General features: G+C 39.4%; 2 protein-coding genes across 3 annotated transcripts; one reads left to right on the top strand and one right to left on the bottom strand.

Moving 5' to 3' along the window:
* The first annotated feature begins 282 nt into the window (after window positions 1–282).
* LOC149820225 (GDSL esterase/lipase At4g18970-like) lies at window positions 283–5,182 on the top strand. Its single transcript, XM_089982778.1, has 3 exons — window positions 283–529; window positions 1,348–1,597; window positions 4,998–5,182. Exons 1-3 carry the CDS (start codon window positions 299–301, stop codon window positions 5,045–5,047), a joined length of 531 nt encoding a protein of 176 aa, XP_089838904.1. The 5' UTR covers window positions 283–298; the 3' UTR covers window positions 5,048–5,182.
* Window positions 5,183–5,589: 407 nt separating this feature from the next.
* On the bottom strand, window positions 5,590–11,335 carry LOC149820226 (serine/threonine-protein kinase Aurora-2-like). Of its 2 annotated transcripts, XM_089982779.1 has the most exons (9): window positions 11,166–11,335; window positions 10,939–11,061; window positions 10,194–10,340; window positions 9,973–10,068; window positions 7,454–7,549; window positions 7,274–7,370; window positions 6,878–6,995; window positions 5,943–6,015; window positions 5,590–5,812 (listed from the first exon to the last, which is right to left on the bottom strand). In XM_089982779.1, the coding sequence occupies exons 1-9, from the start codon at window positions 11,202–11,204 to the stop codon at window positions 5,711–5,713; spliced, it is 891 nt and encodes a 296-aa protein (XP_089838905.1). In that variant the 5' UTR covers window positions 11,205–11,335; the 3' UTR covers window positions 5,590–5,710. The 2 variants fall into 2 exon arrangements, with proteins under 2 accessions (XP_089838905.1, XP_089838906.1); XM_089982780.1 differs by lacking the exon at window positions 5,590–5,812 and having other exon boundaries at window positions 5,993–6,118; window positions 11,166–11,331.
* Between the last annotated feature and the right edge of the window lie 660 nt (window positions 11,336–11,995).

The following is an 11,995-nucleotide window of genomic DNA, read 5'->3' on the forward strand; positions in this document are numbered from 1 at the left end:
ATCGGAAGAAACGCCAATTTTTTTTATAAAACGACCCTTTAGAAGTGTTTTTGGACTGCCGGTAAAGGCGGTTTTTCTTGCCCAGACCTTTAGCAGTGGTCCTGGCTGCCGCAAAGGTTAAAATAACAGAAAAAAAAGATCAGACGCGCTGGTGCATCCGACCAATTTCGGACGAGAAGGGCGTCCAATATTACGCCCCTCTCTCTATACAAGCTATGTGCGTGTCTATATATGACCTCTGAGGACCGATTATAAGCTATGTGCATCTTGTAACAGTAAGTTTAATTTCCTTTGGCAGATGGGCTTGCCATTAAGCACACAGATCAGTTTCTTTGAGAATGTGACGCTGCCGGATCTTAGGTCCCAGATGAATGAGAGTGAACTTTCTTCGTACCTATCCAAATCCATATATTTTTTCAACTCTGGAGCTTTGGATTACGGGCAGGCATACTTCAACGGAAACGCTTCAGATATCCCCATGACTGTATTTACCGATTACCTCATAGAAATTTACAGTGGCGAGCTCAAGGTATACAGTGGTCTTTCTTTTTCCTTATTCAGCGTCATAATATCTGCAAATCTTAGGGCATGTTCGGTTGGATCACATGCACTTATCATTTGAATGAGAAAGTGAATCTCATTTGTATAAGCAGCCGAACATAAAAAGTAAGCTGTGAGAAAATTAATCTAATTTGCCTTTGCAAATGAGAGTCACTTTCTAATTTGCTTGAGATTCAAAATCACATGAAACCCCATCTGATTCTGAATCATATTGTGAAAGGAGCAGCCGAACGTACCCTTATTATCAATAGTTTTCCATGAAGGACGGAAAAGCACCGAGATCAGAGACCTAGCTGTGGTCGCTGTCTCGACAGTGTAAACCCATGGCACACCCCTTGCACCCAAGGAGTCACCCTGTTTTGGCTGAGCAAGAGCTTATTTCTTGCCCTCATTAATGCAAGAGGCTTGATACTAGTGAGATTGGGACCCTGACCATTTATCTAGTGGACAAGGCCCCATTCACTGCACCAAACCCCTTTGGAGCATCTTATTATCAATTTCAAAAGATTTGATGCTCTTTTATATACTAAAGACAGGCTGGCCAGTTTGGCTTAACTTGAACGATAAACAACTTCTTGAACCTTAGCAGTTTCACTAGGGCCACGTTTAGATGGTAGCATGAAGAGTTTTCTTCTATTGAGAAATCTCACCAGGCCACACAATGAATTCAGATTTACCTTAAAAAGAATGGAACTTGTGATTGTGGTTGCAATTAGGTGTCCAATCTAAAGCATTGTTTTAAGTGCTAATTAATGGACAGCTCTGTTGTTGGCAATGCCTCTCCAGAGGGTCTTTCATTTGGGAGCTCGAAAGTTTGTGCTGTTTGGGATTCTAGTAATGGGATGCACCCCATACTTGAAAGGGTGGACAGGAATTTCGGGATGCAATGAAGAATACAACTATGCGGCTAGACTGTTCAACGCTCGCCTGCGGAGTTCTATAGACAATATAACCCAAGCGATGCCAGGATCAGCTGTGGTCTTTGCCAACCCTTATGGAATTATGGATGACATAGTCAAGAATCCTTCTGCTTACGGTATGCCCTATGATTACTCATACACTAATAAGCCTCCCAGTTCAAGAAAAAGAACTTTTATAGCTTACTGAAGCCATAACTATAAGCCCCATCCATATGTGATTGAATAAGATAGACTAACCAGGTAGGATCAGGTGATATGCCCAAACACAAATTTTTGGAGTTTTGAATCTACCATTGTTTGTGGCCTTTGGCATGTGCCTTCACATGGCACACTTTGAGTGTACGTGCTTCTGCACCCTAGCTGCCCTTCATCTCCTAACAAGCTGTCAGCCAAAGATGGAGGGCACCAAGTGCAGCCGCACGCTTTGGCTCCCTTCGGCACCGCCTTTCTTTGTGTAATGATGACATCACAGCACTTTTTGTTGGCCCCATTGTTTTCACATTGAATGGTGGCGATGAAGGCCACAGACGGCTGTGATTTCCTAACACACACACAAAAAAAAAAATTTTGTGTTGACATGTTACCTGAGGTTGGACCAGGTGACAATTGGCATCCAGATAATTAGTCTGGCAAGTGTGATGGAAAGACATAGCTGAAAAGGTTAGTTCACACTATCATAACTAAAGGGTCCTCTGGTTTCAACCCTCACGGTGATATCCCCTTGCTAGTTCTCTTATCAAAAATAATAATAATTGGTCTGGTGAGTTTGACAATGATGTGTGATGTTACCAGGATATAAGGTAGCAGATCAGGCTTGCTGTGAGATAACGGTTGAAACCTATTTCGATGCATGCGTGAAAGGAAGCTCAGTCTGCCAAAACAGGTCTGAGTATGTCTACTTCGATGGAGTGAGTTTGACAGACAGAGCATACGAAAGTATTAGCTTGAAGGCATTTTTCTCAAACTTGACAACTGATGTCTATCCTTTCAACATAGAAAAACTAGCAAACCTCAACTTAAATTCATCAGCAGCGGATTTGATTCAGGGATCATGGTCGATGAAGAATTATGGCAAAGGACATACATTAGAGGGAAACCAATTCATGCATAGGGAGACTTAGGTAATGCTGGAGTCAAATAGAGATTTTGTTATTTTGTTTTTCACTTGCTTGTTGTCATGTCATATTCTTGTCTTTTAGTTCGTGTGTCATCATAACATGGTATGATAAGCCATGTCAGGAAGCGTAAAACGAGTCGTGGCAAAGGAAATTACGTCGTCATTTGTGGTTCTTTCTTTCTGTCTCATAATGTGGTTGTTATTTAAACCGCATTATATGTTACCTAATAAGATTAAGGGTGTCTAAATAGATGTCTCCTATTGTTCCAGACTGCCGTATTTCCACCTTTTTGCTTCTGATGTGATGCTTTCAATAAGTCCTGTTATGTAAGTCGATCAGTGTATCCAAGTGGTTTGTAATAAAATTAGTGAAGCCTGAGTTCCTTCAGTGAGTGTGAGTGTATTTAAGTGTGGTCATGCCCTTCATCACGTACGTTGTGTTATTTGATTATTTTATTGTTATTTACTCAGTTATACATATATTGTGCGGAGCAGGTTATATGTTATCCCCCTTAAGAGGGCATCTCATGCTTGGGGGTCTCAAAAAGCACTACGTATTTAAGAATGTGTGTCTCGTATCCTCATGTTTATCAGCATTAATTAGCATTGAAGTTTGATGCGATTGCAAAGACTTAAGTACTCTCTCCTCCATTGGTGCAAAAAAAAATGACGATTATAGAAAATGAGTGGTTGTAAAGACTTAAGTGCTCCAAATATGATTATTTAAGACCCTGATTCTGCACTCCATGATTATCCGAGAAAGAAATCTTTCCTGGAGGAGGCCATGAACATCAACCATCTTACTCTCTCTCCCCCTTCTCTTTATGCTTCTGTGCACGTCCAACAGAAGATCCTACATTGCTCTATCAAGCACCGACTGACTTGCACATTGATTGTTGTAGAGTCTGATTCAGAGTTTTTACCCTTACAGGGGGAGGGTTTGGGGGCTCCTCCCAGCGTAAGTAGCATTATTCAAGTAAATGAGTTGTGGATCCTGATTCAGAGTTTTCACCCTTACAGGAGAGGGGTCTGGGGGCTCCTCCCAGTGTGGGTAGCATCATTCAACTTGAAGAGTTGTGGAGCCTGATTTAGAGTTTTTACCCTTACAGAAGGGGGGTCTGAGGGCTCCTCCCAGCGTGAATAACATCATTCAACTTGATGATTTGTGGAGCTTGATTCAGAGTTTTTGCCCTTATAGAAGGAGGGTTTGGGGGCTCCTTTGGATCTAAGAAACCACTTGAGAAGGAAGATGACAGATAACATGAAGAATGGAGAAATATGTTCTTTGGTTGATTACTTACAGAAGAAATCAAGCAATGACCCTGGTTTCTTTAATGCAATGCAACTGAATGAAGATGGATATGATGTGAATATGTTTTGGGCAGATTCAAAGTCAAGAGTAGATTATAAATGCTTCAATGATGTGCTTGTATTTGATACTACAGTAAAGATTAATACTGAACGAACACAAATATATTACTATTCCCAACGTGAATAGCATCATTCAACTTGATCAACCAAACTTGGGAAAATATAGCTAAAATAGAATTCCTATCAAATTTAGCTATATTTTTCCAAGTTTGGTTGATCAAGGGGTGCAATTCAGAGTGGTTTTAACACTTACATGAGAATCAGAATTACAAGGTGCCTCTTGTGATTCTGATTCTCATGTGAGAAAACCACCCCCATTTTCATCCCTTGATCAACCAAACTTGGAAAAATATAGCTAAAATAGAATTCCTATCAAACCAATATGATGCACATTGGTTTAGCTGGGCCACATGTGACTCCAAATCAAACTTAATTTGGAGTAATTGAATCACAAGAGGCCCCTTGTGATTCTGATTCCGTGAGAAAACCACCCTCATTTGCCTTTGGAAATGGGAGTTGGCTTCTCACTACTCATTCTCTGATTTGGACATTTGCATGCCCCAAGTGTTGCTTTTGAACGAGAAAACCAGCCCCATTTGCCTTTGGAAATGGGAGTTGGCTTCTCACTACTCAAACCAATATGGTGCACATTGGTTTAGCTGGGCTACATGTGACTCCAAATCAAACTTAATTTGGAGTAATCAGAATCACAAGAGGCCCCTTGTGATTCCGATTCTCATGTAAGTGAGAAAACTACCCCCATTTGCCTTTGGAAATGGGAGTTGGCTTCTCACTACTCATTCTCTGATTTGGACATTTGCATGCCCCAAGTGTTGCCTTTTGATAGATTGTTCCATTATCCAAAAGGATTATATATTATCATGGACCTTATTGGGATGATATGAGCCCTAAATATAACTCCAAAACGCCAAAGAATGATTGTTTTTACTGAAGTCTGTAGCTGCTCAAAACGCCAAACCCACTGTCATCTGCAACAATAACGACCCTCCTGTGTTGCCTTTTGATAGATTGTTCCATTATCCAAAGGATTATATTATCATGGACCTTATTGGGATGATATGAGCCCTAAATATAACTCCAAAACGCCAAAGAATGATTCTTTTTACTGAAGTCTGTAGCTGCACAAAACGCCAAACCCACTGTCAACAATAACGACCCTCCTGTGTTAGCTGGTAAGGAATTATGGATTGTTTGCAGTTCCTTTTGTTCCCGTTTTTGTCTTAAATGTATAAATCTGTGTGTGTGTGCGTGTGTGTGTGTGTGAGAGAGAGAGAGAGAGAGAGAGAGAGAGAGAGAGAGAGAGAGAGAGAGAGAGAGATTCAAAGAACGATTCTTTTTAGAACTTGCATACAACTCAAAGAAAGATTCTTTTTACTGAAGTCTGTAGCTGCTCAAAACGCCAAACCCAATGTCATCTGCAACAATAACGACTCGGTCCAAGGAATTATAGATTGTTTGCAGTTCCTTTTGTTCCCGTGTGTGTGAATTATAGATTGTTTGCAGTTCCTTTTGTTCCCGTGTGTGTGAATTATAGATTGTTTGCAGTTCCTTTTGTTCCCGTGTGTGTGTGTGAGAGAGAGAGAGATCTGCATTCCATGAACAAAATATGAGAGTTCACATCCAAAGAGAACATCATACACCAACACACAACATGAAAACCAGTACATTTTCTCTGAGAAAGAATGAAATGGAATAACTTTCCACCTAAATGCTTCTAGAATTAAGGTCTATATATCCCTGATGAATCTGCATTTTGGATGATCCATGGATGTTCTAGAAGTTTATGCAGAGGGAGACGCTGGGAAGAATCTTTAACAAGTAGCTGCATACCAAATGTGCAAAAAATAGTGAATTTCTGTTGTTGGCAGCATGCGTTAAAAAAAATTGAAACATATTGAGCACAATGATTGCAAATGCAAAGGGAAATTTAGAGAAAAAAGCTGAATACTGACTTGACTGATTAGATCCTTGGCCGCTGCAGAAACAATTGGTTTAAGTGGAAACTTCAAATCAACTTTTACAATCCTGCATTAGTAGGGGATAGGAAAGCTGTTAAAATATCTGCTAAAAGTGACTTTAGCAACCAGTGACTGGTTTAGGTGGAAACTTCAAATCAACTTTTACAATCCTGCATTAGTAGGATAGTTAAAATATCTGTTAAAAGTGACTTTAGCAACCAGTGACTAATCACATACAAACCACCATGGTTTTCTAACAAGACAAAACTCTTCCAAGTTTAGAAAAAAAGGGTGCCAAATATACAAGTCCTATGGACCCTAAGCATACTAAAAGTAGAAAAGAACATGCCATTTGATACAAATCCAAAATGCATAGTCCACATATGCTTCCTGAGCTCTGAATATTAAGCAAGATGGATGACACATGATTATTTTAGACTGGAACCTGTTTGATACAAATCCAAAATGTTGACTGACAAGAGAAAATGAGATACTGGTTTATTCATTATACAATAAAAAAGAGCATGAGGGACAAAAAATAACATCCGATGCACAAGACTTTCATCCTTAGATATGATCTCATTAGTTTGTTTATCAGAAAAACAAAAAAGAGATACATTTAGACTGGAACCTCTTTGATACAAATCCAAAATGTTGACAATAGAAAATGAGATACTGGTTTATTCGTTATACAATAAAAAAGAGCATGAGGGACAAATAACACACAAGATTTTCATCCTTAGATATGATCTGATCTCATTAGTTTGTTTATCAGAATAACAAAAAAGAGATACATTTACTACTCAAAACTAGAAATATACAAGTCCAGTCCAGCAACATAGTGGTAACATCTTCAATGCAAAATGTTTATGAACAATAGAACATAGTAGCATTAAACAAGGGAATCCCAGAGGGACCAGATTAGGTACCTCCTATATGTGTCTGAGTGCTCCTTTGCCTCAAAGGGAGGTACCCCATAGAGAAATTCATAGCACAAAACACCCAGGCTCCAAATATCAACATTGGCATCGTGTTCTCTACTTTCCACTGCAAGTGAACACGTGCTTGAGTTATGATTTTAACATGCACAAAAACTGGACTACATAAAACTCAACGAATAAACTCGAGCATTCATCTGGACTCAGGAAAAGTTCAAAGTGTAACTGTTTTTTGAAAGCTTGGTTAAGGCCTTCCACAATTGAAATCAAGGTCGTCCAAAGCCACCAACCAAGTAACTGTTCAACTTGGGAACAAAGTAACTATCAGTATCTAAGTTATTGGTTTTGAACGAGGAATCATAGCCTGTTCACCTGGCTCCAACTTACCCATTTCAGGTGGAAGATAGTCCAATGTTCCACACATGGTGCGTCTTCTATCAAATGTGTGCACGGACCACCCAAAGTCTGCAATCTTTAGTTCACCCTGCGAAAAAGGAACCCACTAAGCATGCAAACTTGCAGATCATTTTAACAAAATCAACAAATACAAGCCTGCAGAATTACTACCTGCACGCCAATTAGCAGGTTTTCTGGCTTAATGTCTCTGTGTATTACATGCTTCTCATGGCAGTAAATCAGTGCCTGTGCCAATGAAGCAATATACTGTGCCAAGACATAAAAATTAGCATCTCTAAGAACTACACAAGATATATATAACCAAAAAATTTGTGTCAAACTTCTAACACTAGGAACAAAAAAATAGGTGCAGCAAAACATTGGAATGTCATATAAATGGGTTTAGCCTGGATGTGTGGCGGCCAAGAGCCTATAAGCAATAAGAAAACCATCAGTGATATTTAGAAGAACAATTAAAGAATGCAGGGATTGCAAAACTTCCAAGCATCCCTGAAATATCCAGAAAGCAGCAAAAAATTTTTATGTAAGAGTTGTGATGGCAAATTAGCTATCATTAGTTCACCCTGAAATATCCATAAAGGTGGTGCACCGCTAGATAAGGATACATCATGGTGAAACGAAGATGTCAAACTAGCTATTAAGGTTAAAAGAGAGTGTTATAGAAATCTAAGTAAGAGTCGTGATAATGAGAATTTGGAGAAGTATATGGTAGCAAAGAAGGAAGCTAAAAAAGTAGTTTGAAATGCGATGGATAAGGTATATAAGGAGGTCTATGACAAGTTGGATACCAAGGAGGGCGAAAATGATATTTACAGGCTTGCAAAGATGAGAGATATAAAATCAAGGGATCTGGGTATGGTTAGATGTATCAAAGATGAAACACAAAGGGTTTTAGTTAAAGATGAAGAGATTAAGGAGAGATGAAAAGATTATTTTGATAAGCTATTTAATGGAAAGCATGCCAGGATTTTGGAGACTTCTCCATTCTTTTTCATGAGATGAATCGGGACTTCATGCGCAAGATTCAAAAGCAAGAAATTGCAGAGGCTTTAAAGAAAATGCAATCCAGAAAGACAGTTGACCCGGATGATATACCTATCGAGGCTTGAAAATGTTTGGGTGAGAAAGGTTTAGTATGGTTGGCAAATCTTTTTAACAAGATTTGACGGACAAATAAAATGCCTAATGAGTGGAGGAAGAGTACTTTGGTGCCTCTATAAGAATAAGGGTGATATACAAGATTGCACAAACTATCGTGGTATAAAACTCATGAGTCCTACTATGAAACTTTGGGAGAGGGTGATTGAGTATAGGTTGAGGAAGGTTGCCATGATATCGGAGAATCAATTTGGTTTTATGCTTGGAAGATCAACTATGAAAGCTATACATCTTCTTAGACAGCTTATTGAGAGATATAGAGAGGGGAACAAAGATTTGCATATGGTTTTTATTGATTTGGAGAAGGCATATGATAGAGTACCTAGGGATGTTCTCTGGTAGACAATGATGAAAAAATGTATCTCTCTCAAGTACATTAGTATAATTAAAGATATATATGAAGGAGTAGTAACCAATGTCCGCACTTGTGGAGGGGTGACAAACAATTTTCCTATAACGGTTGGGTTACATCAAGGATCTGCATTAAGCCATTTTCTTTTTGCTATAGTGTTAGATGAACTTACGAGATCAATTCAAGAAAATGTGCCATGGTGTATGTTGTTTGCTGATGATATTGTTTTGATTGATGAGTCAAGAGCTGGGGTTAATGCTAAGTTAGAATTATGGGGAGAGACTTTGGAAGCAAGAGGTTTTACGTTGAGTAAGAGTAAGACAATATATGGAATGTCAGTTTAGTAAGCAACGCAGTAGTGATGAGAGTGTAATGAAGCTTGGTGAGCAAGAAATAGCGGTGGATGACTGTTTCAAATATTTGGGATCTATCATTCAAAAGAATGGAGTAATCATAGGATTAAGGTTGGGTGGATGAAATGGAAAAGTGCAACTAGAGTGTTGTGCGATTGTAGAATGCCATTGCGGTTGAAGGAAAAGTTTTATAGGACGACAATTAGACCCACTTTACTATATGGTACGGAATGTTGGGCTGCCAAGAGACATCATTTTCAAAAAATGGGTGTAACTGAGATGCGTATGCTTCGATGGATGTGTGAAAATACACTAAAAGATAAGATTCAGAACGAGGAAATACGTAAGAAGGTAGGCGTTGCACCCATTGAAAATAAGATGAGTGAGAATCGTTTACGATGGTTTGGGCATATTCGACGAAGGCCTAATGATGCTCCGGTTAGAAGGATGGAGAAATGGGAAAATATATTAGCTAAAAGAGGTCGGGGTAGGCCTAAGAAGACTTGGATGGAGATAAGAAAGGATATAAAGGCTTTGAACCTCACCGAGGACATGACATTTGATAGAAATGATTGGAGGAGAAGGATTCATGTGGAGGACCCAAAATGATTTTCTTTTTGGTTCATATCGCAGACCCCAATTGTTTGGGATGAAGGCGTTGTTGTTGTTGTAGCAAATTTTTTTTTTATTTTCATAAAGAAAATGGCTGGAGGCCTCACTTTATATCTTTACCATCTGCATTCATTTCCCAAACAACAAGTTTCAGGGTAGACTTTTGAAAAACAAAAAAGCACCATCAAACTTACTGTGGCAGCTCGCTTTTCTGGGAAGTATTTGCACCTCTGCAGCTCCTTATACAGTTCTCCTTTAGCTGCATACTCCAATATCAAATAAACTCGTGTCTGGCATAAAAAAGAGTAATTTTCTTCAGTGAAGGCCTAGTTCATTAGCCATCCAACTAAGAAGATTTACCACTTTAAGATCATCAACAAAATTTAGAAAAGAAAAAAAAATGAAGATTTCAAACCTGATCATAGAAATAACCATACAGACGAAGTATGTTAGGATGTCTTAGATGGCTCTGGATCTCAACTTCTCTGCGCAGCTGATGTTCAACCTGGGATTGCTTCAATTGGCTTTTGAATAAAACTTTCAATGCGACTATAAATTTGCTCTGCAACAGAAAGGTGCCAATCCAAGAAAAAAGAAGAGAAAATATGGGTCAGTAAAAATAATACCATTGACAAAACAAATTTAAAAAAAAAAACGGTTACAAATTACCCTTCTAAAAATTCCAATGAGCTTATTATCAGACAGCCAGCGGATCAGATGATACGCGCTATCACCATCCTCTGGTGAAAAGGCATAACCACCATCCATTGCCGCCCATCGCGGAGATTAACGGGACAGGAAATGGTTTTTACAAGTGATTCTTCCCTACACGATCCACTCTGCGTTTTAGACGAGGTGGTAAGGCCTTATCACCAGTGGATGGTGACAAGGCTTATCACCCGATCCGCCCTCCTTAGACCCAAACAAAATCCTGGAATCTAGTGCTCATCTAAACCCAAAATGGGGCATTCCCATTATGATTCACGGCACATCAAGAAGAAAAAGAAACAAGAAAGAATCCGAAATGAAAGAACAGAATAAAAAAAACACCCAAATGAGAAAAAATAAAACATTTTCCCTTGAATCAAAGGGATCGGTCAAAGGCGAGAAAGATTTCCCCCCAAAAAAAAGAAAGAAAAAAGGAAAACCCCTTCCCTCACCTTCTTGTCCCTGGCCAAATAGACGTTGCCGAACTTGCCCCTCCCGAGAGGCTTCCCGATCTCGAAGTCGTTGAGCGTCCACCTCTTCTCCTTCTTCTCCGACCCCTCCATCGAGGGCGAATCCTTCAGAAAAGATGGAAACCCTACTGAGGCAAAAAACCTAGGTTTCCCGAACACGAAACCCCCTCAAATCTTTAGAATTTCTCAGATGGGGAGATTCGTCTTACCTTCTGGGGGTCTGTTTCTGCGAGACCGACCATACCCATTGTTGAGAATCGAGGGATTTCGCCGAGAGAATCCGAGAACACCAGGACGACGACGACGGAGATGAAACTCGAAACGTTTCAAAATAAGGACGCCAACGGTCGGATTCTCTCCCTCTATCTCTCGTACGCCGACCAATCAAGGGCCCACTTTTTTTAATTAGCTTTGGTAGGGTTGTTTTGTTTAAAAAAAAATAAAGAAAATGATTTTTTTTGAATTGGTGGTGGGGGGACCACAGGAGTGGCTAACGGCTAGAAATGCTTCAAGAGCTTCCCAGGCCCACCTCTACCATGGAGCAAACCAAGTTGGACGCATTAATATTAATTGGTCTCATGACCCGTTTCAAGAGCTACAGTCAGTTTGGACCGGATTGTCGCCGAGTAGTGAAGTGAGCAGATTGTACGGATCGGGTATCCGACTATCAGGCTGCACCGACATTAGGGCTTGGGTTTTGGTTATGTCATGGTTCACAAAATGAAAGCCCAAACCCAACTTGTAGATTTAAGGAGATTTTAAATTACATATTTTTACTTGAAATATATACAAAAAATGCTCGAGATATCTAACAAAGATTATAGCACCGACCCAACTCATGTATTACTTGAGTGGGTTTGGGTCTACCCAAATATAATCAGCTCGTTGATTTAATTCCTATATCAGGAACATAGTCAGCAATAGGTGAAACGGCAAAAAAAAAAAAACGAGTTGCAAAAGAAGGGGCAAATAGTACATATGGATTTAATTTTATAAGACGGAGTAAAAAATAACAAATTTACACATATATATTAAAGAA

Source organism: Nuphar pumila, chromosome 12, assembly GCF_984573655.1.
Source record: "Nuphar pumila chromosome 12, dmNupPumi1.hap1.1, whole genome shotgun sequence".
Lineage (NCBI taxonomy): Eukaryota > Viridiplantae > Streptophyta > Magnoliopsida > Nymphaeales > Nymphaeaceae > Nuphar > Nuphar pumila.